Source organism: Aspergillus fischeri, genomic scaffold, assembly GCF_000149645.3.
Source record: "Aspergillus fischeri NRRL 181 1099437636245 genomic scaffold, whole genome shotgun sequence".
NCBI classification, from domain to species: Eukaryota; Fungi; Ascomycota; class Eurotiomycetes; order Eurotiales; family Aspergillaceae; genus Aspergillus; species Aspergillus fischeri.
Genome location: NW_001509773.1, coordinates 1,093,058 through 1,118,645, shown reverse-complemented (window position 1 = coordinate 1,118,645; position 25,588 = coordinate 1,093,058). Strand labels below are relative to the sequence as shown.

The 25,588-nt window shown below is 49.8% G+C and overlaps 6 protein-coding genes across 6 annotated transcripts; 2 read left to right on the top strand and 4 right to left on the bottom strand.

The window, feature by feature from the left end:
• Positions 1-2,425: 2,425 nt before the first annotated feature.
• Positions 2,426-3,557, top strand: fbp1 (fructose 1,6-bisphosphate 1-phosphatase; the record flags this gene model as incomplete). Its single annotated transcript, XM_001266930.1, has 2 exons — positions 2,426-2,547; positions 2,618-3,557. The coding sequence occupies 2 exons, from the start codon at positions 2,426-2,428 to the stop codon at positions 3,555-3,557; spliced, it is 1,062 nt and encodes a 353-aa protein (XP_001266931.1).
• A 456-nt stretch (positions 3,558-4,013) lies between these two features.
• Positions 4,014-6,809, bottom strand: NFIA_105210 (H(+)-transporting V0 sector ATPase subunit a; the record flags this gene model as incomplete). Its single annotated transcript, XM_001266929.1, has 4 exons — positions 4,014-4,913; positions 4,969-6,437; positions 6,532-6,610; positions 6,684-6,809. 4 exons carry the CDS (start codon positions 6,807-6,809, stop codon positions 4,014-4,016), a joined length of 2,574 nt encoding a protein of 857 aa, XP_001266930.1.
• Positions 6,810-7,532: 723 nt separating this feature from the next.
• NFIA_105200 (proteasome activator BLM10) lies at positions 7,533-13,549 on the bottom strand (the record flags this gene model as incomplete). The annotated part of the gene is made up of 3 exons (XM_001266928.1): positions 7,533-7,595; positions 7,655-13,061; positions 13,122-13,549. The coding sequence occupies 3 exons, from the start codon at positions 13,547-13,549 to the stop codon at positions 7,533-7,535; spliced, it is 5,898 nt and encodes a 1,965-aa protein (XP_001266929.1).
• Positions 13,550-18,950: 5,401 nt separating this feature from the next.
• NFIA_105190 (uncharacterized protein) lies at positions 18,951-20,510 on the top strand (the record flags this gene model as incomplete). The annotated part of the gene is made up of 1 exon (XM_001266927.1): positions 18,951-20,510. The coding sequence occupies one exon, from the start codon at positions 18,951-18,953 to the stop codon at positions 20,508-20,510; it is 1,560 nt and encodes a 519-aa protein (XP_001266928.1).
• A 385-nt stretch (positions 20,511-20,895) lies between these two features.
• NFIA_105180 (aldo/keto reductase) lies at positions 20,896-22,137 on the bottom strand (the record flags this gene model as incomplete). The annotated part of the gene is made up of 3 exons (XM_001266926.1): positions 20,896-21,402; positions 21,465-21,830; positions 21,901-22,137. The coding sequence occupies 3 exons, from the start codon at positions 22,135-22,137 to the stop codon at positions 20,896-20,898; spliced, it is 1,110 nt and encodes a 369-aa protein (XP_001266927.1).
• A 1,788-nt stretch (positions 22,138-23,925) lies between these two features.
• Positions 23,926-24,672, bottom strand: NFIA_105170 (carbonic anhydrase; the record flags this gene model as incomplete). The annotated part of the gene is made up of 1 exon (XM_001266925.1): positions 23,926-24,672. One exon carries the CDS (start codon positions 24,670-24,672, stop codon positions 23,926-23,928), a length of 747 nt encoding a protein of 248 aa, XP_001266926.1.
• Positions 24,673-25,588: the final 916 nt, after the last annotated feature.

Here is a 25,588-nt window from a genome sequence, read left to right as displayed (position 1 = left end):
CCTACATACACCTCTTTCCATTCTTTCGCATACGTCGGCAAGTTAGTGAAGCTTCAAGGCTGCTAAATGTATAGACCTATCAAGGATTTAGCTGCGTACGAGGAGCAAAGACCAAGAAGATTCGAGGAAGACATCTCGTCAGAAATGCATGAATGGTAAAAAAAGAATGTTGTCTGCATCGATAACTCGAATAAGACTCGTCATCTAGGGAATCATCACAGTGTAGGAGGACCTTGGAGAAAAAGACAAAGTATTTACCTGTTTGGTGAGTGCAAGCAGACAACTGTGCATCATAGTAACTACATGCCAACCATGACGATCAGTATAATTCTGAGAATCAGGTCGAAGCAAAAGATATCGTAACGAGAAGGTATCAGTGGGCGAGGTTTTCTAGGCCTGCCACAAAGAGGCATATCCATCACGAACGGACGTCTGTTCGACGCCGTCGGAGCCCAGTGCCGCTTCATCATCGAATGTTGGGGTCTGCAAAGAGCCGGAAAGCCTTACCACCGCACCCAGTACTACTCAAACATCCTGTTTCCCAAAAACTAGTTGCTGTCAGCGTACAGCCAACCAATAGGCAAGTATAAACAAGAATTGTGAATGGGAATATCATCAGAAATAGCCATTTGATATCGTCGACGACCCGAAGGTCTCGGTCGGTAATTTCCAGCGTATAAAAATACGAAAGCATCATGCGATAGAGATCGAGGCAGATTTCAAGGAAAATAGCATTACATACCATTGGGTAAAGGTGAACCGACACTCCTTGTAGAGCTAATCTGAGATTGTTAGTCCTAAATCGCAACATTAGCACACTGCAAAAACCAATTGGGTAATGAACCAATGAAGTTATTGCAAGCAGCATCAGACTGACGTGCAAAACCGAGTTTTCATTCCCAGAAGGGGTCAAAGACTCTAGTTTGAAAAATGGTTGTATGTTTCATCATGCTAGGGAGGAGTGCGAGAAAATGATCAGGACTTACCAGGCCATATGATGTCTGAGAACCAGTCAAGTCAGCACACAAAAAGGCGAGATGAGCAAATTCAGATAAGCAACGTAGAACATCGCTGGGGAGCAATTCCTCATTCATTAAGAAGAAAAGCCATCATGCATCGGTGATGCCAGAATCCTTTTGGTGTTGTGAGTGTGGAAAAAATCTCGGAGGAAAATCTGTTTCGAATCTTTTTCAAGCTCCCTCAACCAAGCTAATTTTACCGAGTGCGCTAGTCCAAAGTGCGTTAGAGCAAGGTAGCGAAAGGATATACTGCTTATATAATCTCCCAGTCAGCTGATCTCAAGAATCGCCGCTTATCAATGGAGGACTTTCTTTATTCCGGTCGCATGACCTTCCTCAATTTGGGCGCTAGAAATAGCTGACAGGAACCGGAAGGGTCGAGACTCGAATAGTCTCAAACTCAGAGGGTATTATTATCAAATTTGCGAATCTGCTGACCCTCTGAACCCACTTATCATTGAGAGGGATCTTCCGGGGGGACGCGGTGCATTAAACGGAGTAACGAATATTAACATGGTACTCAGTAACTTTCAAATAATCAGTGCGTAAACATATGTTTCCCGCAGCACGCATATCATCGGCTCATCGAAGTAGTACAGCGCCGATTCGAAACAATAGACCGAGTGTCCAAATACTATTGAGCACTGCTAGGTATCTAATAATAATACCTACTTATACTAGTACGCAGTATCAACTCCTATCAAGAGCGCGGGGAATATCGGGGCGACTCGGACAGAGGAAAGAAGAAGAGCCGGCAAGTTTCCCGAAGAGGAATAGAGCGGGGAGAAGGGAACAACTGCGGGGGGTCTTCTTACGGGTAATGACGAAAACAATGGTGATGATCAGGTCAATCTTGCTGAACCGCCACTTGAATAATGATATCCATCTATGGAACTCTTGTGGATACCTTACGTACGGATGAACCATCTGGTTCAGTTCTTCTGACTAAGGGAAGAGAAGAGAGAAATTCAGAGAGGAGGATTGCGTCAAATCATATGCGACCGGTTCTGCCCTGTTATCCGCGGGGGCTCTGACGTTCCTTGTGATCCACCGGCAAAGAGTTATTGCTTCCTGCCATGGAGTAGGTATAACTATAAGAAGGGACAATCCGGGTCCTCTGCTTGTCGAGCTGATAGATTTTATTATTTCCCCATTGCTACTATTCTTCACCTATCTCTCTCATCTCAATCCAATTCCATTGCCACCAATCGTCCCTTATCACGATTTGCCTCCAGTCTTGTAGACCTCTTGCTGTAGCTATCTGCTGGAACTCTCCTTGTTTCTCCGTCGAACCGAGGTTATACGTTGAATTATATCGATTCTGCTCTCCTTCAGAACTATTCTAGCAACATCATCTCAATTCTCTCCTCCTGTCATATACACCACCACATCCTTCCATAGTCAAAATGTCTTCAAGCGGCAACAACGGCGCTGTGGGCCAGGAGAACATCAACCCAGATATCATTACCCTCACTCGATTCCTCACTGAAGAGCAGGTCAAGGTACCGGAAGCCACTGGTGACTTCACGTGAGTTTCTCCCCTGACGAATTGAATCACTTTGCGCCGAAACTAACCATGCTGCCATGGCTGCGAACAGATTGCTCTGCCACGCTCTTCAGTTCGCATTCAAGTCCATTGCCTACTACATCCGTCGTGCGTCGTTGATCAACCTGACCGGTCTGGCGGGCTCGTCAAACACAACCGGCGATGACCAGAAGAAGCTGGATGTAATCGGAAATGACATCTTTGTTTCCGCCATGAGAGGCTCCGGCAAGTGCCGTATACTCGTCTCAGAGGAGGAGGAAGAGGCGATCGTATTTGATGAGCACCCCGACGCCCGTTACGCCGTTGTCTGTGATCCCATCGACGGCTCGTCCAACCTTGACGCTGGCGTCTCGGTTGGCACCATCTTTGGCATCTTCAAGCTTCCCGACGAGTTGGTCGGCCCCAACAAGAAGGTCACGGCCAATGACATCCTGCGCGCCGGTACCGAGATGGTCGCCTCCGGTTTCACCATGTACGGCGCCTCCGCGCAGCTCGTCATCACCATGCGCGACGGCGGAGTCAACGGCTTCACCTTGGAAAACTCCCTGGGCGAGTTCATCCTGACCCACCCCAACATGAAGCTCCCCGCCAAACGCGCCATCTACTCTGTCAACGAGGGTAACAGCATGTACTGGGACGACTGGGTCAACGAGTACTTCCACTCGCTCAAGTACCCGGGCGAGGGCCAGAAGCCCTACAGCGCCCGGTACATCGGCAGCATGGTCGCTGACGCCTACCGCACCCTGCTGTATGGCGGTGTCTTTGCCTACCCCGCCGACAAGAAGAGCACCAAGGGCAAGCTGCGCATCCTGTACGAGTGCGCGCCTATGGCCATGCTGTTCGAGAATGCCGGCGGTCTCGCCATCAACTCCCGCGCCGAGCGTCTCCTCGAGGTCGTTCCCGAGCACATCCACGACCGCAGCGGCGTGTTCCTTGGCTCGAAGGATGAAGTGCAAAAGATCATCGACACCTACAACAAGCACAAGAAATGAGTGCAATATTGCCTCGCTGAAATGAACGATGTCGGGAAGGAGTTTCGGGTTTCTGCAATAGCCTGACTACTGGCGTTGGACTAAATGATCTGCATGTATGGAGTATTGTATTTAAGGCCTCAATCAAAAGAATATATCCAAATGCACGACATGACATCTTGGCGGTAAACAGCAACAAAAGATGTGGGCCGGGCCATTCTGTCCGGACACTATTCGAAGTCAAAGCCCCAGACTACGTGGGCAATGTATGACCCAATCCCTCGCTGCTCATTGACTTGGGAAGGTCGACTATATGTGCACCCGACAGGTGGTAAATGTGTCTACCGTACCTCGAATAACCGGGAAAATATACAAGTCCGAGCAACAGAAAGCCAATATCTAAATCCAATTCATTTCCTCAGAAGATACAGCTATGGATCTATAAAGAAAGACACAAAAAAGAATGTACAATCCAGTTTAGTCAACTGGATCCTCTTCAAGAAGAGTCTTGAAGCTGAAGGGAGCGAAGGGGATACCGTCACCCATGAAATGCTTGCTCATGGCCTCGACCCAGTGTAGACGAAGGGAGTGAAGCATGGCACTTGTACCCTCCATGACACACAGAATGGCAATTGTTAGAGTGAACCACAGGTAGAAGGTGACGACGATCATGATGACGCGAATGGTGGGCGACTCCTGCTCAAACGCACTGCCGATGGTCATGTCCCACAAGACAATCGAAAGCTGCTGGTGAGCGAGTGAGAGAGCCCACAGACGGAGGTATGAGGCGGTGTGGGAGATACAGTTGAGGCAGAACTCGATGGTGTGGATGACCTGGTGGATCATGATTTCGGAAAAGTCAAATTCCTCATGCTCTTCGTCGCCGAGATCTTGGGCAATCATTGCCACGCCTTCACCGTCACTGGCAATGCTGTCACGGGGCCCTGAGACTCCGCCGTTCATATCGGTGTCATCCTCGAGCGCACTCACACGGGCCTGCTCTCCAAGGCCTCGGTATCCCAGAGCACGAGCACGGTTGTGTTCCCAGCGAAGGTAGAAAGGCTTGAAGAAGAGCATGATTGGGACTTGAACAACAGCGAGCAACAGCAGCACAACCTGGACACCAGCTTGGCCCTTGTACAGTTGCTCTTCCACAGTTCCAGGAGAAAGGAACATGAAAATGAGCATGTTCAGAAGACCCGGAGGAGACTGGCCCCGGGCTTCCCAGTTGACAGACCATTTGTAGATGATGGTGAGAACAAGGTAACCAAAGATTGACTGGAAGAAGATCATGCCGGGAATGAAATTTCCAATAATGTCGACCTTGGACTTGAAATGCCGCGCGTTGACATACTGCAAGCAGAGCGCATATGTCATCTACAGAGAGTTATTGTCAGCCAGGCCTTTTGACAAGCAGCAGAATATCACTTACATGTGCCCAACCCAGAACAATACTCATCTTCATCTTCATACTGTTGGTAAAAAGAAGAGAGTTCTCAGCCTCGTGCCAATTCCAATCCAGACCGAACGGGTAACGGTAGCTATCCGTCAACGAAGCCTCAACTGTCTGTCCCTTCTTGATGTTATCAGGCCATTTCCACTGACTAGGGAAGACAGTGAAAGACCTGGAAAAGACATCGTTGTAGATCAAGCCGGTGTACATAGAGAAAAGACCCATCATCAACATAATGTAACGACCGTAGAATGCCATGTAGGTCAACTCGTCGAGCTTCGTCTTCTGCAACTTCCGTTCCCAGAAGATCATAGCAGAAGCGGCCATTGCCATCAAAGCGCCGTGACCGAAATCACCGAACATAACAGCAAATAAGAAAGGGAATGTGATGACCGTGTACAATCCAGGGTTTGCTTCCGAGTACTTAGGGATACCGTAAGCATTGACAATGGTCTGGAAGGCCTCGGTAAACTTGTTCGTCTTGACATAGGTAGGTGGGGTCTTGTTCGTCCGAATCTGATTGACAATGGTAGGCACGCTCAGTCCAGCGCGGTCATTGACGTCTTGCAGGGTCGACTTGATCAACGCCAGGGAGTTGGTCGGGCACCATGCCTCGGCAATCAATGTCTTTCTCGCTTGGTCATAGGAGAACTTGTTGAGCGTATCGTACACGGCCTTCTCCTTCTTGACAATGATCATCCAAGCCGCAAGGGAGCGGGCAATCTGGGTAAGCTCTGCATCCAGGGTGTTCTTGGTGTTGCGCAAAACGTTGCCCACATCACTCAGCCGGGTGTTCACTTCATGAATCTGATCCCTTCTCAACTCGCTGTTCTCATCCACACCATACAACGAAGCACCAAGAGATTCGGAAATCTTCCTGATCTTCGAAATGATGTGTTTTCCATGAGCAAAGATCACAAATACATTCTTGTGCGATTCCTCATTAGTAGTCGGGTCAATGATCGGCTCGGGAATCTCCGACTGGTTCATGTAGAGGTTACCACGCAGGGTTCGCCAAAGTATCCGCTCAAAGGCACCAATACGATCCCGGGGAATAACACCCGCAACGAACCTAATGTTCATCTCAAGGAACGACTGCTGAGCCTGGGCATCACCATTCGGTCCACGGCTAGGTTGGTGTTCAACATCCCGCAGTAGCGGAGCTTCGTCATTATCGAACGACTGGCGGATCTCGTCCGTATGCGTATGAGCGCGATCAAAGAAGCCACCGGCCTCTCTGAGAACCCACCGCCACTCTGTAAGCTCAACCTCGCGCTTCTTCAGTGTCTCGTAGCTATCGTTCAGGGAGGCGATTCTCTGCTCGAGGCTCTCACTCCGCTCGGCGAGTTCGTCGATTTCCGAAGCCAAGGGAGCCGCCAATGTATCGGAGAATTCGGTGGAAGATCTCATGGGAATCCCCGCCTTGTCCATCTGCGCATGGAAATAGCCTGCCAAGAAATCATGGATGTCAGCCCCATGCCACCACCACCACCAGGAGCTTCGCAATGCATTGGTCCTCCAACCACAGGACATTATACATACGCAGTTGTCTCTCCACATTATCCAACCGACGAATCTCCTTGGTGAAAGTCCGCTGGAAAGCATTGGTGTCGGGGTTAAGCTATTGTAGATATCCAAATCAGCCCCTGTATCTCAACTGATCACCCACCTCGTGCAGGTACGGTGCAACTTACATCCCGGAATTGGACCTGACCAAGTTCTCCTAAAGCACTAACAACCTCTCGTCCGATTTCATTGGCGATATAGAGCTGCGTCAAGCTCATATCAGACGAGCGGAAGAAGGTGTCCCTCGGAGCCATGGTGAAAGCGTCGCTGCCTGCAGCAGGTTCCTTCCACCACAGGGACGGGTATTGCGCGAGGGTTTTGTATGTAAATATATACTTCCGACAGACCGTCTCTTAATGATAGAAAATGACAAGAAATGACGGGAAGAACAGCGCCGCTGACAAGGAGGCAGCTATGGATTGCTCCAACGGTGATGCACTCAGCGCTCTTGGACAACCGCGTGGCCGCCTCTGAGTCACGTGAAGATTATGTCATCATCAGTCTATCCAACCAGCTGTTTATGGGGAAGAACAACTGCCATTGGGGATGGCAGTTTATGCCATGAATATTGGCAAAAGGACTAATACGATGAAAGGAGATCGTGTTTTCAGTCATCTTTTGGTCATTGAGTGATACGGAGTCTGACACTTTGAAACAGTTCATTTGTGCTCATACGTATGGGCTGGTTGCAATACAAAAACATATATACTAAGTTCTGTAATGTCCTAGGCACGGGAAAATGACAGGATAATGTAGAAAAGGTACCCAATTCCGAAAAATAAAAGGCAATACATTTGAAGAATTACTCAGAGTTGCTTTTATTGCTATGTACAGACCATGTCCAAAGCAAAATTGAAGCTGCTGCAGACAAGAATCACACAAGGATCGAACCTCGATTGTTAGAAGAGTAACTTGACTACCTATCATACAGACCATGACCAACCATCGTTCTGCTCTACAGCCTTCCGACCGCTGCTCTAAGCGAAATAACTCTTCCACAGTACCCCTGAGAGGTCTTCTAGTTGATCTGACGTAAAAGCCTATTTGATAAATTAGCTTCTGTGTCCCTCAAAAACCTGGTCGTACGCTCGTCACTAACCTTTGCGTCTATATGCCAGGTATCTTGTCTCGTCTTCTTGAATTCACTGATAATTGACTTGACGCTTGACCCAACAATGCCAGGGTCGCTTGCGGCGCGGTTACTCAGCGTGGTTAAAGCCTCGGGCATCCACCTTGGGGGTGGACTATCATAAGGGAACGCTTGTATCAAAGCCCCGAGACCCAAGACTGCGCCGTGTCTGACAATGATGAGTCTAGTATGTTCGGGAGTCGGTGTGCCGGATCGAGAGGAGACTGGAGAAGCCAATGCAGAACGAGCGTGGTTCTTTGGTTTCTTGGGTAATGGGTTCTCAACCAAAGTCCTCGTGAAGCGCTCTTGTAGCTTGCTGACCATGCGCTGCCGGAGAGACACAGGCGAGCACCGAATCATGCCCGAAAGGGTAGCTGATGCACCAGCCCTCACCTCGTGCTGTGTATCCTCGAGCATGTTCGCGATACAATCGAACAACTTGTCCCGATCGACGGGAGAAAGTAGGAACAGACGGCGGAAGTAGATGATCTGGATGTTGATCATCACTCGCAAGCGCTGGTGCCACGAGGGTGACGTCTGTCCAATGAATATCAAGGACTTGATGAACCCGGAGTCCTGCTCGGCAGGGTACGGAATGTTGGGTAAGTGACGGAATACATGGTAGGCCAATGACTGAAGTTCTGGATCTTCTTTGACATCCATCATATGCAAAAGCTGCCCTGTGAACACATCGGGGAAGAATGGAACAAGCTGAGTACATTCGTGAGATGAAAGAGTGGAGTCGAGCCATAGGAGAACTGTCTTGCTGCCAGAAGTGTAGGAAGATGGCGTCTGTTGACCCGGGGATCTCTCATGGCGCCATTCCTCGATCCGGGCAAAGACTTCGCGCACCATCTTAGAAAACTCCTCAGTAGGGAGGTATGCATATGAGCCGACAGGTGAAGCAGACTCCTGTGCCTTGAGGAGACGCTGAAGGTCCGCGTACGACTCGTGATATCGTGTACGGTAAATTGTTGCAAGCGTCTGACCCATTGCCTCACGGACTCCCTTGTACGGGTGATCGAGATGTGCGAGGAAATCTTGGACAATTGGCTTCTCCAACTGAAAGTGCCAGCCAGCGTCTATAATGCATTGATGCAGCAGGTTGATCTTGGAGCTCTCTTTGAAGGCTGCGTTGGTTGCCATATCCAGCCGGAAACTGGCAAGCCAGTCAACCAAGGGCCAAGCTCGTCGTGGATCCCGACATTGGAGGACCATATGAAGGAAAGTGGTCCAGTAGCCTGAATTTTCTGGGGTCAATCCATCGGTGAAGATCCTTTGCACGATCGGGAAAGCATATTCCCAAACCAGTGTCCTCTTCTCCACGCTCGTATCCGCGACAGAGCTAATAAGTGCACCAAGGATTTCTGCAGTAGCTCTGTGTTGATGCTTGTCACTACCGTCTTCAAAGACTGCTTCAATCTCTTCTTGAATATCTTTAAACGTGGCAGCGGTGAGCCCGTCGCGAAGCATCAATTCGAATGCGTAGAGGAGCATCATGGCACAGGGCATGCGGAATTTGTCGGCTGACGGGTCCCGCGGCTCCTGCTTCAGGTACATGAAGAACTTGGAGAACCACCCTCGATCAAATAGTTTACCCATCTGTTTGCGTACGTTCCATTCCACCTCGTCATACTCAATGTCGCGCTCCAGATTAGACTTATATGCAGGCATACTATCCGACCATACGAGCCATCCGGGAAAGTCGTGGTCAATATAGTATTCGGCCTCTGGCTTGGCGAAGCTTGCCAGATACTGCTCTGTCCAACCTTCTTCGTAGCGCTTGGTGGCGACCTTGATTTTGGATGGGAAGTGCTGGTTGCCCAAAATATAATTCTTGTAGTCATGGCCGCAGATCGCTCGGACGTCTATCATAGTAAACAATGCAATGAGAGCCTGAGAGTACATGCCACGCAGCCCCGGATGGTCATCGATGGACCCTAGAGTGACGAGCTCTATGAGATTGCTGCTTGCGATGTAGTCAAATCTCAGACCCATTGTGATTACAATGGTGGCTGCCCGGCTAGCGACCTTCCAGTGGGAGACTCTTGCCAGGTTGACCAGTTCCTCAGCCATATCAGCCTTCTTTTTCTCAATGATAGCACGCTTGTTGTTGATACTCTTCCGTTTTTGCGTAATTTGGTCTTGGACATCCTCTTTCGGAGCGATTGCTTCCACAATATCTCTGTCAAGCACAGCCATTCTTTCCATTGCACGGCCGTAGTCCATGATTTGAAAAACTGCACTAGAACAGATCTTCTGCACAGATGGTTTATCAACCGCGCTTGCGTCAATGAAAGTCCTGATCAGAGTGGGGGCAAATTTCCAGTGGCGTCCCACAGTTTTCGCGACGCTACTCAGCAGCAGAGAGAACAATGCACCTTTGATTCGCGCATGATCATTCTCCTTGATACCTTTCTGAAGGGCCGTGAGCAGAGGAGGAATGACAAGAAGTCGTGACCCCCAGATAGCCTTGAGAGCAGATTCGCCAGCGCTCTGAGCGTTGCGCCGAGTCTCCGTGTAAAGCGAAACGCACGACTCAGCGAGATCCAGGAGCAGGATTTCGTCGAGGCGAGACCGTGGTCTTGGGGCGGCATTGTGCCTCAGGCGCTGCAAGTGGTATACATTGGCTCTCCGCACCAGTAGGGGACGCGGGTAGTCTTTCCGGATACCGCTCATCTTGTAAGGATGAATATCGGCCGCAAGAAGGCGCGTGACTCTGTCGAGAACATGGGCAGACCGTTCCATGCCAACGTCAACGAACCAAGACCGGAAAGCCGAGTATAGAGCTGCGAAGCAAGGTACATCGTCCTCTTGCTTATCTGATAAAAATCTGTGGACATCGTGTAGGACCCAGCCAGCTCTCTCCCGAAGGTCGTGGATGCAACTGTAGAGCGGGTCATTCTCCTCCAGAGGATAGCCGGTAGGGTAGGAGAAGCTTGGCCTGACAGTTGCCTCGTCAGACGTGTCGAGTGATGCATCAGGGTCCTCGTCTCCAACACCATTGGCGACTGGGAAGTCTTTTGCATCGGACATCTCGACATCATTCGCTATCCCGTCTACTCCTTCATCTTTCGTTTTCGACGCTGCTTTGCTGTCGAAAAGAACAGAGATTCCCGAGAGAATAAGGCGTAGCAAGACAAGATTCCTGGAGACTTCATCTGACCAATCTTTTCCGCTACCATCCCTTTTCACACTTGCTGTTCCATCGGTGAGTGCAGTCAACGATTTCAGAGCAGTTTCTGCTTGGTCTTGGAAGAGTTCGACAGCAAATTCAAGCTCCTCACGTTTCGGAACATGCCATTTCACAGTCAGATTATCTGGATCTGGTTGATAACTCCAGAGATTAGGGGTTATTCCCTCGGCGAGGACCTCAGGTTCGTACAGCGAGTAGTCGATTGTATATGTTCCCGTAAGGTTGAGAAGAAGGTGGTGAATAAAGTTCGATATGTGAACAGTGGGTATGCCCCGGCATTTTTGCTGCATATAAACCGCAATATCAAAAAGCTCCTTCCTGTGAGCCAGGACAGCGTCTCCGACGTGAACAACGCACATGCTCAGCATGCTGATGTTCCAGACCAGAGCACGATCCCGCGGGAGAACATCAGTTCCCGTCGTCCGAGTTGAGCCTGCGCCATTGTCGTCGATTTCAGTCCGGATGGCTTGCGTCAAGACCGGAATGAAACGCTTCAGAGCCTTGTCGGGATTCACTTTGCAAATGGAATTGCAAATAAAAGCCATCGCATCTCGCGCCTGGTGAATGACATGATTCGACACAAAATCGACAACCTTGGACAAAGCGGTATCGAAGTACTCAGGCGAAAGGGACGAGAGTAGAGGCATGAATGTTGCAGGAAGGGTGTTCACAATGTTCTCCTCTGGCGATCCATTTCGCACTCTGCTCGCGTCTGGAAGGTTCTCAAGGAGAGTGAAGACACGCCCCAAGAACGAAACGATGAAATCTCCAAAGCCGCATGTCGATGAGCGTAAGATCATTTCTTCGTTCTCATCGCTCAAGTCAGTGTCGTAGTTCAGCTGTACCTCTACTCCTTCTGCCTCCATTCGTCCCATTTCGCCATTAATCCACTGCATAGCCAGCATGTCACAATTAATGTCTTCTCTGCCTTTTGTTAGGTCAAATAAGGGGATGTTGTAGCACGCTGATTGAATGAAAGACAGAGCATGAAGAGTCTTCTCCAAGTCGTTGGCATCGATACCTGGTAGAGCGAGTCCAAGCAAGGTTGTCAAATGGCAGCGGTAGCCTTTCGTCCGCGAAATGATTCGAGACAAGACTTGAAGGGCGCGGAGAGAAGATGCTGTGCGATGAACCTCCACGAGACCTTGTAAAGAAGGATATATCCTTTGCAAAGCTCCCGGAAGAATCAGGTGCGGTTCTAAAAACGCAAGGTTCTGCAAAGTAGACAATGAAAAGCTGATGGCGGTGCCGCTCTTGGCGTAAATGCCCATGAAGACTACATCGCGCAAGCAGAGCACAAAACGGCGTTTCAGTGGCTCAGTCAATCTGCGGCCAATCGGTACTTCCATCTCACCACTCTGCTCTCGGTTCCACCGCATCAGGAAGAAGTCAGAGAGATAGTATACAAGCTGAGACAATGTTTTGGTCCAACCCCCTGAATTGGAAGGATGGAAAAATGTTTCAACAGCCTGAATAAGGCCCTCAAGCTGCGTCAGAATTGATTCCTCTGCGTCGGCGCATTCCGGCGAGAGTGACATCACGACCCATCGAGCAACGTGATGCGCAACGGGATGTTTTCGAGCATCTCGGTCGAGCATGATGCCCAATCCCGACGAGATATCTACGAGAGCACTGTAGGGAGAAGTCGATTGTCCCACAGGAATTTCCAGCAGTCTCAGGATGGCAGTGAAGATGAGTGCTGACTGCTCCTTGGTGAAGAGACCATATTCGGAAAATGGTATATGCTCCGCAGGCAACGAATCTCGTGCCAACCGGGAAAGATAGTCCAGAAATGTCATATCAAAGGTCTTGGAACGATTGACGAGCGACCATAGGTGGAAATGTGTTGGCAGGTAATGCTGCGGTAGAAGATCTTCTCTGGACTGGGGAGGCGGGGAGGTTGGAAGAAGTAGATTGATTAACCCAACAACAACAAAGGCACCTTCTGAGAAAGACGTTGAAAAGTGAGGGAGGAATTCCTCCAGCATAGCCGGCAGCTCACATGGGTCAATGTAAAGCTGAACGAACGCACAAAGCTTCGTCAGCGTCTTGACGTTACGCTTCAGGTTGGTCGAATGCACTAGACCCGACTCTGTCGGCAAAACAAACGCTTTCAATTCTTTATATAAGGGCCTCCAATCTAGGATGAGATCTTTCACCGGTCGTAGATAATGCTTCCGCCTGCATATTGTGTCAGCGCGCCGAACCCAGCTAAGCGACGACAGAGGAGAATCTGCTCACTTTGTAAGTAGCATGAACATGCTAGCGAAGCGTTCCGCAACATTGGGATCAATCCCAGGGGCCAGCGAGAGCTCATAGTATAGCTTGACCAGGTTGATTCGCTCTGTACGAGTGGGGTCGAACTTGAGTGACAGCCAACCCCTAAGCTCTCGAGTCCAGTGGACCGCGCCGGGACTGAAATCCCCAGCTTCAACGGCAATATAGAGCTGATTCAATATCTCTCGTAGATTTCGTTCTCTCTCAGCCTCATCTTCTATCGGATATGGGAGGTATTTGAAGTAAGGATAGGTGCGAGGTCGGACACGGGCCTTGGGCTCGCCCTCCCCGTTTATCCCCGCGGGCTCACCACCTGGCGAAGTGGCTCGGGAGATCTCATGCGGAGGATAGACATTCTGAGTCAGAATCGCCTTGGGTCCTGAGGTATCCATAGTTGCGTAGGGTGTGCGGCAGTTACTGCGGCGTAGGGGTCAAATTCGTGGGAGGACCAGATGAGCTCTGGATACAAAAAGATGTCAGCTTCAATCCCGTCGATCAACGAATGGAACAAACCAGCGAGCGAGAATGTAGGGCTTCTTGTACACTAGTCATGAAGATTGTAACCGGATATCGAGCTGTAGATATCGATACCAGACAGTAGGCTGCTGCCAGTCCTGCTCGCATGGGGCAGCTCAGCGAATCTCGGTCTCAATCAGCGAGGCGGCCGGGGACCACAGATCAGAGCTTAGAATGATTCGAAATAAGCAGGAAAAACACAAAAACAGAGATATTCTCTTTTTAATAAAAGAAACTCGTCAGCATCAGCTGCCTAATTTGATTAGCAGCGTGGTGGTCAATATAATGTGAGCTCACGCGAAGCAATGAAGTTGAAGGTGAGTTCGGTCGACCAGAGCGACGACTGATGACATAATTCTACGTAACAGCACCGCAGCCTAGTTAGTTAAAGCTACTTTCTTTTGTCAGCCACCAGGAGCGAAACGCCCACAACAATGATTCTGGTTGGATTCAATTTCCTAGGGATTGATGTATGGTGATTTTCAGACATTCTGAGCGCAAAACATGGATGTTTAGATGATTAAAATCGTGCACTCTCTTGTACCTGTTTCTTTCCTCGTCATATCTTCTATCTCCTGTCATTTGTCTACTCTATGCTATATATAAATTCATTTCATTCCGGATAGATCGGCCACCAGTATAACGTGGTGAGCTTCATTGAGCTGTACAGCCGAAATAAGTAGACTTTAGCAGGTACATATCTTCAAGCGGGAGGGAGAAACGAGCCGAAGAGAACCGCTTGGATCAAACCATAGATCATCATAGCTTGGATAGCAACTGCAGGGATGCTGATGCTCTTATTAGTAGATTGAGAGTTTTCAAGATCGCTTATAAGCTCAGTCACCAGGTGCCAGTACCATAATGGATACCCAGAAGATAACCGATTAATGATCTGGACATGATAGCTGGTGAATGCCAGAACAGCGAGTAGGGCTTGAATAATTGCCAAGCGAGGGAGTAACCACATGGCTTTTGTTGATGCTCCATTGGCACCATTCTTTGAAAATTGACTGGTGATTGATGGCAGTCTCCACGCCCAGAGAGCTGACCGAAGAAGCAATGCTAAAATGGGCATCGCTAAGAGGAATAGAGGGATATTTGGTACGACCCAATACCGTAAAAACCCAACATTCCTGTATGACACATTGAGCAATAGCCATGGGGCAGTCTGGTATATCTTCACTCACCAGTATTGTTCTTGGACGAAGCGGTATATGCTTGGGATGGTCCATCCACACCATGGACGTGGGGCGTTCGGAGTCATGCAGAAAGCATTAAAAGCGATGTACTGAGGTCCAGCCATACCCAGGGCGATGACACAGCCTCCGAGGACAATGACCGCAAGGCGCGAGACAACCGCCAGTGACAAACCTCGACTTAAAATCTGCCGCAGCTGTAGAAGAGCATCATACGCGAACAAAATTCCACCAAGGATTCCGTTGCTGCGGACTGCTGTGGCTGCTGATATTAGTACAGCGGCTGTAAGGAGTTTCAAGTCCCTTGCCAATCGGTGGTTGGTAGTATCATCGAGAACCGATGACGAGTAAAGATAGAACCCAGAGATGCTGAGAAAGGAAAACAGAGCTTCTCCATGGGGTGCCGAAAGAAATGCACCCGCTGGACTGATGATGTGTAAAGCAGCGGAGAGAAAGCAAAGGGTCTTCTGCTTGGCTGTGTCACCGCCAAAGATGTTGATTGAGAGCCTGTATAGAACCAGGACTGATAGGTAATGAGCGATGTGGGAGAGCACAACTGCTACCAATCCAATTCGAGCTGATTCACCGAAGTTGGCTGATCGAGGTAATACTGAACACTCATAATTAGCATTTGTGCTAGGCAAACATATCTCAATCTAGAAGAAAATTGTTGTAGATACCGGACGCAAGGAGGGCCAGAAGCCTGGTATAACCATACCCAAAGGCCCATTCTTGTTCAAAAACATAGCCATGCTCAGCAGCGTGAACGAAGTAAATGGAATCCCATCTCACAAATCTAAGTGAAAGGGGAAAGTGTAATGGATCAACGTCCGATAAGTCTCTGGTTGGATAGAGGAGTAGACTTGTTGAGGTGTCATAGCCAAGTCCGGGGCAGAAAACTATTACTAGGAAGATGAGACCTTTCCATAACCCAAAGAGAATGGATAAGCTTCTGAGAGGGCGGCGAGGATTGACAAGGATTAGACCGAGCGAGCACGCTGATTGAGAACCGGCGCGTCGCGACGGAGAAGTCATCGGACTCATCACTGTTCAATGGAGACAGGGTCTGTCTCTTTGCTGTGGGCCCATGTAGACCAAGAGGGATACCGATAACCGTGGCAAGGTCATCAAATCAGCGAAAGGAGAATAATGCCGCCTGTACTCCGTACTTCGTACGAAATAGAAGCACTCGGCTTTCTTGTCATGCCGAGGTGCTGTGCAGCAATCAAAGATCCCACCGTAATCAATGCCAAGATCGTCAAGTCAGGTGGACCAGCATGTCGGATTGCTCGGCTTCGGCATGCATAAGAATAATACTAATAATACTACTGATGTTCCTAGATAATTAACTAGTTAAATCTGACCGCTGATTCAGCGCAGCGGCGAAATAGTTAGTTAGTTAGTTAACTAAGTTAAACTAGTTACTAATGCGCGACTTCCAAACATGCACAGTATTTATTAGTGGCATACTGGCATAACGTCGATCGATTTGGTGGCGATCCCGTCAGCCATTTAGGTAGTTTGGGTCTTTGGGACCATGTTGTACTACCTAGTTGATAGGGGTAGTACTAGTAAGATTAAAGATAATTGATTGATCGGTATGCAGGAGAATTGACTGGAAGAACTTTTTTAGTGAGTCATGTAATCACTCATAGAAGAAAGGGTTCACTGGTTGACTAAACAATTTTTTTTTGACACATATTTACCTGGGTCCCGGTCAGCCCTATGGGTTGATTTGGGTCTAGAAACCACAATATCCAACATAATTATCTTGTGCTGTCAGCTGTAGGATAAACTACTGATAACCCGATAGCATGCGGCCGTAGATGGGTCTCTTCAGAGCTAATACAGCGAACTCGACTCCTGTACCATGGAATGGCCCTTTTCTGTTCCGTAGTCTAGGTCATAATTGACCTTCATATATTTCAACAGAATGGTGGAAGCAAAACTTTGGAACCGCATACTCACCAAAAGAACGACAAAATGCGTAATACTGACTTACAGGAGTTTATCATATGGATGTCGCTGGAATAACAATGGTAGCCTGAGCAGTGTTGTCATGTACAGAGTAGATGGCGGTACTGAGAAATGACCTCAGCTTCGACAGCAGGTCATGCATTACGGAGTGGATTTCTGCTAGTGACTAGACTAGTCAGTAGTATCAATTTCTTCTCTTCTACAGTACCTGTGTGACAACACCACAGTATTTTGTTCTGCGATGTCCAGTACATATTCACAAGCCAAATCCAGATTGCTGTGGCACCACAGGCTTCACCCTTCAGGGATCCATCGGACCATCGACATGACGCATCTGACCCGTTCATTCCACTTCTTTTTCAGCTTTGACCTTGTATAAATTGTATTACTATATACGCGTACCACTACTCCCAGTGGTAGCTGGAAGAGCAATGTTGCACGAAGCTAGGTAACAGTTTGGGCTAACGTGATAGATCCAGGTAGTTAGTTCGCACCGTCTCTCATAGAATGGAGTTGTTTCGTATTCCCACCTCGTTTTCAATCGGACCAATCTTGACTTTGATCCCGTGGATGAGTTTGTCACCTTTTGAAGTCAGCCGAAGGACGGAAGCTGGTGCAAGGGAGTTCCATACTCCGTACTTTACAAAATTTACCGGCAACTCGGAGGCCAAGACCTCCGGTTCAACGACCAAAATCGTCCGAATTCCGAGCTCGGGTTTCTGATTGATCAAGGTTTGAGCTTCAGCTTCTGAGGCGCTTTGTCGTTATGCTCGGCGTGCTAATTGCTAGGTAAGTGCTAGGTAGTAAAATTTCCTGTTAGGTGATCATCCCGTTTGTTCGAGACCTTGATCCTTCCGTGCTCCGACGGAGCAAAGTGTAAGTATCCAGATGACAGACAGACTGTATGGCCGTAAGATCGTCTCCGCCAGCATGGCTCGGTCTTTGCCTACCTTGTCAGCCCCGAAGATCGTCGTCTAGACTGGTTTGGGTTATGGATGCGAGTTATCGCCCATGGATTGGCTGTTCCGATATCCGACGAACGGGTACAGTTTGATGGCAGAGGGCAACTAATCTTCCTTCCTCTGTACAATTCTCTGGATAGATTCATGGATACCAGAAGAATAATCATTGTAATAATAATGGATACATTTGACCCATGTGGTTCTATTGTGGATATCCTCTCAAATCCCTGAAAATTTCTTTGATACTGACCGCCATCTTTCATACCTGACTACTTATACACTTCATGCAGCCTTCCTCTCTGGCTAGTTTAGAGGTACAAAGTAACCAACTTATTCTCATCGCCTTCAGCATTGGCATCGTCAACCCAGCCAACTAGTCTCCATACCAAGACTTTCTTTGCCCTTCAGCATTCCAGCTAATTCTTTTAAGACAGTTTCAGCCTCTTCCCCTTGCATTACTGCACTTTATTCTGATCTCTTGCGTCTCTCTTTTCTACCTAACATAATTCCTTCCTTCCCCCGCGTCCATCTGCGCTGACTCGCGTCTTCCTCCGATACTTCCACACTCCACAGCTCAGCCTCAGAACTGGGGCGGACAATTTATCCTTACTGTTGCTGTGCAGGTCACACAAGAGCTTACGACTTCCCACTCTGTCATACAATATCATCCTTCTCTTTTCCATTATTCTCACACTCTCATTACCTCCGAATAGAATACTCAAACGACCCCTTCACCCCGTGTGGGAACCCGCTTTCATTCTCCCATCTCACCCCAGATCAACACAAGATTCAGCCTGTGTGGGTTGTACATTGTACAAACTATCCATCCTTGGCGATTACATCACAAGCCACCCCTGCAATTCGCCTCTGCCTAGTCAACCGATGTTCCTCTTAATGGGTAGACCGCAGTCTTTCGATCTCATGAAATAATGCTATTCAACCTTGGCTGGACGGCGGATGCTGCTGCTGCTCATGAGAACGACGTTGTCGCAGCCTCATCCGAGTTACGACTCTCCAGTCCGGCACCGCATCCCTCCCCGACCATCTCCTTTCCTACCCTATCCTCTCTGGGACTGGCGGAACTATATCATCGATACAAACCAACGGAAACTAACCTATCGCACAAAGCACCACTACGTACGATGCCGCTGAGCCAAGTTGAATCGATCTCATCCAGCGATGACAACTATACAATAGTGGCACCAGTTGCAGATCGGGCCCCCATCGGCCGCGCTCACTCAGTTAGGAAACAATCATCACGCCCGAAAACTGTCTACCAATTAGCCCACCCGGCGGCCCACGCACGCCATCGGCGGCTGAAACTTCGACCAAAGCTTCTTCTGCAGCTACAGAGAGTCTCTCAGACATCACGGCCCCTGCCTGTCTTGGATGTGCTACCATCAACAGTTTTCCTGCCGCGGTTGGCCCGCAAATTTCCTACAATTTTCAAAGGGAAGAAAGGACTAGGACCGAACGACCTTATCGTCGTGACAAGCGATCTGTACGAACGAACGGTAGGAGATATCGCAGACAAGTATCTCAGCTCGGACGAAGAGAGCCAGGAAAATCGGGAGGTTATTGCGACGATCTGTCAAATACTCAGAGAGGATGCTTTGTCCCAGGGGAGAGCGGAAATATGTCTGAGCTCTGGTCCGGCCTGGGAGGCGATCCCGTTGCCCAATGGTTCATATGAGTTTAGAGCGCAGACGGATCATGGGGTGCAGGTTTTGCGTTGGGTCTCGCGTGGAGCGAAAAGTCGCCGTGTATCGGCACCTCCTGGTGGTTCTCTGCACGAGGACGGCAAACGTTTTACATTCAGTGTTATCAACCCTAATACCCGCCGACATCCCGTCATCGCATCGATGACTCGCAATGTCCTTGAAGTGTTTGACGAGTATTCTATGCCTTCCGACCCCACTCTTTCACCTACCTGTGGCATGTCGGTGGTCAGTGACTCGTCGGAATTGGACGCGCCCCTGGACCAAGAAGTGATCAAAACGGATGATAGTCTTCGGACAATCATTATCCTGACTGCAATATGGGTGGCATTCAGAGAAGGCTGGTCGCAAAGTTTCACCTATGATGACTCGGCTCTAATGTTAAACCCGAAAGGGATTTGTTCGCCCGGAGTGTCAAGACAGAGCTCTCCAACGGCCGTAAGACCACCGGACGATTTTCTTTCTGAGCAACGGGACACGTATTTGGACGGACCGGTGCTCAATAAAACCGCGCATCGATCGTCGGTGTCGAGTACATTTCCGTTGCAAACACCAGGTCCTTCTGAGCGTGCCAGATCGATGAAGTACGCCAGCTTACCAAAACGCTCAAGGTCTACGGGCGCCGCTTTTATTGAGCAGTCCAATAGGCGAAGTGTCTCCGGGCTGGAAACCCAACCCAATAGACATAGCATGTTTCCGGGGACGCAGGAATTAGGCAACACTGACGCGACGGAAACTCATGTCGCTGGCGGGTCTTCTCGCCACAAAATAGGCGATTTCACGACTTCTGGCGGCCCAGACACAGCGCCAGACAAGTCTACTGATACGAGACGTCGGTCACGGAAGCATTCGACGGCGTCATCGGAAAAGGCCAGCAAACTGCTTGAAACCCGAGCGGTAGACTCTGCCCCGCCCAAAGGAAAGCGCCGACATCGATTAAGCGGGTTCTTTGAGTTCTTCACGAAAAAAAGCGGACACCATTAAGCGAAGACTGGTTCTTTGCCATTTACGCAACTTGCATCATGCGCGCGAGACCATGTTTCCATGCGGGACCATGGACTACACATGGTTTCGCGCCCACCGGCTCTGGAGGCCTTCTCACTCGATCATCTCATCTCCTTGCATTTCTAGCATTATGATTCTCACGCGTATCAATGACTTTCACATCCAGTTTTGCATTTTCCTAGTTTTGTATCCCATCTGTGTGGTTACTAAGGGGCATCTTTCATCTATGATATTACCTAGAAGAGTGTACATAGAAAAGCGTCTGAAACTATTGTTTGACCCTCAGCAGCTTGACTGCATAAATGCGACCACTTACGTACGCAGACACTGATGGATACACCCTTGCATGCATGTATACGAATAATCACCGCTCAAGTGCCGTAAGTGCCTTGGGGCGATAAGGTTCCTCGAGGTACTTTATCTCCTCCGGCGTCAGCTGCACCTTGATAGCAGCAACCGCCTCGTCGATTCGCTCCTTGCTCGACAGACCCAGAATAGGGTTTTCCTTGGGATGACTTAGCACCCAAGCAATGGCTACCTGCGCCATGGAGATATTCTTCTTCTTCGCGATCTCCTCGACCCGCTCGACGATCGCCTTGTCAGCTTCGGTCTCGCGGCTGCGGACCAGCAGCTGCAGCGTCGCGTCGGTATTCTCACGGACGGAGGAGCGCGAGCCCCAGGGTCGGGCTAGGACACCGCGCGCCATAGGCGACCAGGGGATCAGACCGACGCCGGAGTCGAGGCAGTACGGGATCATCTCGCGTTCTTCCTCGCGGGCGAGGAGGTTGTGGTAGTTCTGCATGGAGATGAACTGGTGCCAGCCGTTGCGGGCGGCGATATTCTGGAGGGTTTGGAATTCCCAAGCGGCCATCTGAGAACGTCAGCGATTAGGGTCATTCTGGACAGTCAGAAAGGAGACGGGGGAGGACGGACCGTGCTGGCGCCGATGTATCGGACCTTCCCGCTCTCAACCACATCGTTGAGAGCCTTCATGATTTCCTCGCGGGGCGTCTCCCGATCCAGGCGGTGGATCTGCAGCACATCGATGTACGTGCCCAGCCGCTTGACGGAGGCATCGACCGCATCAAAGATGTGCTTGCGGGAGAGTCCCACGCGGTTCACCCAGTCGCCGTCGTTTCGGTTGCAGGCAGAGATAGGAGGCATTTTGCTCTCGTTGGTCTCGTCGGTGACGCCAAAGTAGCATTTGGTTAGGATGACGACTCTGTGTCGGGGGATGGAGTACTTTTTCAGAGCCTTGCCGATGATCTCTTCCGAGAGGCCGTGGGAGTATGTGTCGGCCTTCAATGCATTACTCGTGTCAGAGGGTCTAGCTGCGCCGCGTCATTTGTGCCCATGAGCGCCCACTCACCGTGTCCCATGTGTTGATGCCGCGTTTGTAGGCATGCTCGATCAGAGGAAGGGCCTCGTCTTCGTCGAGGACCCAATCCTGCCACTTTTTGGAGCCATAGGACATGGCTCCTAGGATGATCTTGGAGATCTTGAGGCCCGAGTTGCCCAGCCTATTTCCATCGGGTCTGGTTAGCGGTGCGGGACCTGGACGAGCAGCAAAGCATTGAATGAGCATACCGGACATATTCCATTTCATTGTTGGAAGCCATTGTATGCACTATTGGTAGATTATAAGAAAAGAGTGCTCAATGCGCAGCAGCAAGTAGAAGAAAGCCAGGATTATGGAAGAAAAGCAAATGCAACCAAATGACCAAGGTTGAAGCAAGTCCGTCTGTTGATGATAACTCCATTCTTAAAGCCGCGATCATTATTAAGCCGGCCTAAGCTTCGGGCACTGACGTAGAACGAACCATCCACCACCCAATTTTGTCCACTGGATCTGCCGAAAGTCTGAAGCGATGATGCGCTTGAGCCGATGAGTAGCCGACCATCGGATATTCATAATTCGGTCCAGAAATTCGGTTAAAGCATCAGCTTGGCCCTTACTCCTTTAACTATTCACATTAGGAAAAGACAGTAAATATGTCCAAATAGCCGGGCGCTGGAGCAAAGAGGCATGACGGAGGAATCGATGCTTCTACGAACCAGGTGGGCCCGCAGTCCTAGCTTCGAAATGTCCCAGAGGCTATGTAGGTCCGGCCCCTGCTTATCTCCGACCATTGTCACATATATTTGACGATCGCCAGAATCCGTATTGAATGTGCTTGTCACATCAGCACAAAGATAACTGAGATGGAGAAATCATCCGTGCTCAATTGCTGGATGCCTGCTGCCAATCCTTGAGCCTCGTCGGTGCGGGCATGCAGTTCAGCAAGCTCTCAAATCACTGCCAGGAAACAGTTCAAGAAGGTCTAGGATTTGAGACCTTGTTGAACTGCAAACTGCGTCGGTATATACTTATTTAATATCAGCTAGCTGACTGCGTTCCGAGCTTATCAATCATCTCTGAAGAACAAGCAGGTTAGTCTATAGCAATGGATGCGTTGACTCTAATATCACATCCTTCATCGACTTCGGTTCCAGGTTTGTCAAGGAGGTGGGTGAAATCCACAACTCCACCTTGGGGGCCACAGGAGATGCTCTCAGCTATGGGCTCATTGCAGGGGAAATGCGGGAATTCGTGAATGACCTCGTGCCATCAGGCCAAGCTGTCAACAAGAAGGACAAAAGCCATATGTGATCTCGCAAAAGAACGCAAGAGTGGGGCGGAAGATCTATTGAAACTTATACCGCATTAGCAATGGCAATGTATTGATCTCTCTAACTAGTCTTCTGCGAAAGTCAATGTTGATTTCCATATTCGGCGCCTCACATCAACGATATGACGATACGAACCTCAGGCATCATTCTCTCCCGACACAACCCCGCTTCGGCCGGTACCATACCCAAAACGGCAACCATCGGGTCCGAACCAGCAGGCCACAAGGTTCTCCTCCCCGAACAAGTGAGATTTCATTGGTATAAGTTGTATGCTGGATCCTCTGGAATCGGCGTATCCCTAGTTGCTGCGTAATTAGCTGAGGTCTGAATAATCTAAATCAATTGGGCTCCCCCGTAGTCGTTTCAGAATCGATTTTCTTTCTTGTTTTCTTCCTCTTCTTTCCTGCATCTGTACCTTCGTCGACAGCTTATGTCTGTGTGTTTGGACGGTAATGATGCCGTTCTTGAGAGCGACGAAGTCTGCAAGCTACAGTCTTTGACATGGCTTCGCTACCGGACTTGGTGTTGGACTTCTTGAGTTCAATCGTCCTAGATTTCAGATCTCTGACCTAGGTATCTGACTATATACATCTCCTGGACTACGCACGCTCCAATGCTGACCTCTCGCTCATAATCAACAGTCACAGATATAAACATCCGACCAAAATGGAACCCGAAAATCGCTGGAATCGAACACACACAACACAATGAAGATGCCTACCGCCTAAGCATCGGTCTTGAACGATGTCAACCGTGCCTTGATCGCATCCTCGGGTTCAGCGGCGTCCAGCTCCCGAAGGACGCCAGATCCGACATCGTAGATGAGCCCGTGCACCTGAAGGCCTCGCTCCTGCATCGCCTCCAGCACGACGCTCTTCTGCGTCAATGCCTTCAGGCCCTCCTTGACGTTCAACTCGGCCAGCTTGACGACGGCCTCGTCCTGGGACAGAGATTGCAGGTCAGCGAGGTGCTGCTCACGGAGCTGACGCAGAGGAATCAGCCAGGGGTCGAGGATGCCCAGGCCTTTGTTGCCCAGGGCAGCGGCCACACCTCCGCACTTGGTGTGACCGCAGATTACGACGTGCTTAACGCGAAGATGACGCACGGCAAACTCGATGACGGCGCCCGAGCTGAGATCGGCAGGGTGGATCACGTTGGCAATGTTACGGTGGGTGAAGACATCACCGGGCAGAAGGCCTAAGATGGTGGTCTCGGGGCAGCGGGAGTCGGAGCAGCCGATCCACAGAATTTCCGGGTGTTGACCGACAGCAAGTGTGGGAAGCAGCTCAGGGTGCTCTTGGGAGCACTTCGCAGCCCATTCCTTGTTCTTGGCAAGCGCGGCAGAGAATTTGTCTGAAAGTGAGTCACTATTAGCACTCGTCTGGGCCGCCGACTTCTGACTCGATCGCAATGGCGCAGATGTGGAACAGGGCGAGCGATGCATTAAGCTGACGGTGGAGGTTGGACACATATATACGGTCTGTGATGATGGAGGATATACGCATGCCCCGCGACCCCGAAATGCTCGTGCTGCTGCTGTCGGCGAAGACAGAGCATTGGAGCGCGGTAACAGCCTCGTTATGTTCATCCTGAAGGACACAAATATACAGCGAGTACTTTGAGGAATATGGCTTGCTGTTTGCGAAACAGCGATTGGGGGTGGGGGAAGATCCGACGGAAAGCGATCGAAGGGGAAAAAATGGAAAAAAAAAAGGGAAAAACGCGGGAAGGGCGAAACCGGAGAAGGGACAGACGGGCAGCTCAGCACAACCGCCGCAAACCGATCAGAAACAATCTTCCTTTGATGGATAATTATCAAGAGAATGATAATATCCAAATGATGCGGAAGGGTCGAGGGGCAGAGAAATGACAAAGATCACGAGTTGATCAGGGTTCAGGAACAGCATCCGCAGACGCCAAGAAAGGAAATGCGCACGTACCGGAGTGACTCATTTTGTCGCAGCGAGGGTCTATTACCAATTGAGAGGATCACGACAGCGGTTGCAGAGAAGTTAAGAGGAAGATGAGGATATTCGCGAGGAAGAACAAGAAGATAAGACCTGGTCGAGGGACGGAGATTAAATGTTGTGTCGACAGTTGGCCAAGGACGGGATTGTTCATGGGCACCGTGGGGGACGAAAAGGTCCGGTGAGCCGGAAACACTGCGAACGGGATCGCGGCAAATGCTTGGATCAGCCGTCTCTCTCGTCGCGATCGCATGATATTGCCTGTACTACGGAGCACCAATATCGTGATATGTGGCTTGCTTCGAATTAGCAATTCCCTGATATTCGCTTTCCAGCATCATCCGAGTCTCATGATTGCGATCCCGTTCGACAGGTGGAATTCAGGAGTCAAAATGAGCGATTTCTACTCTCCCGCTCCAT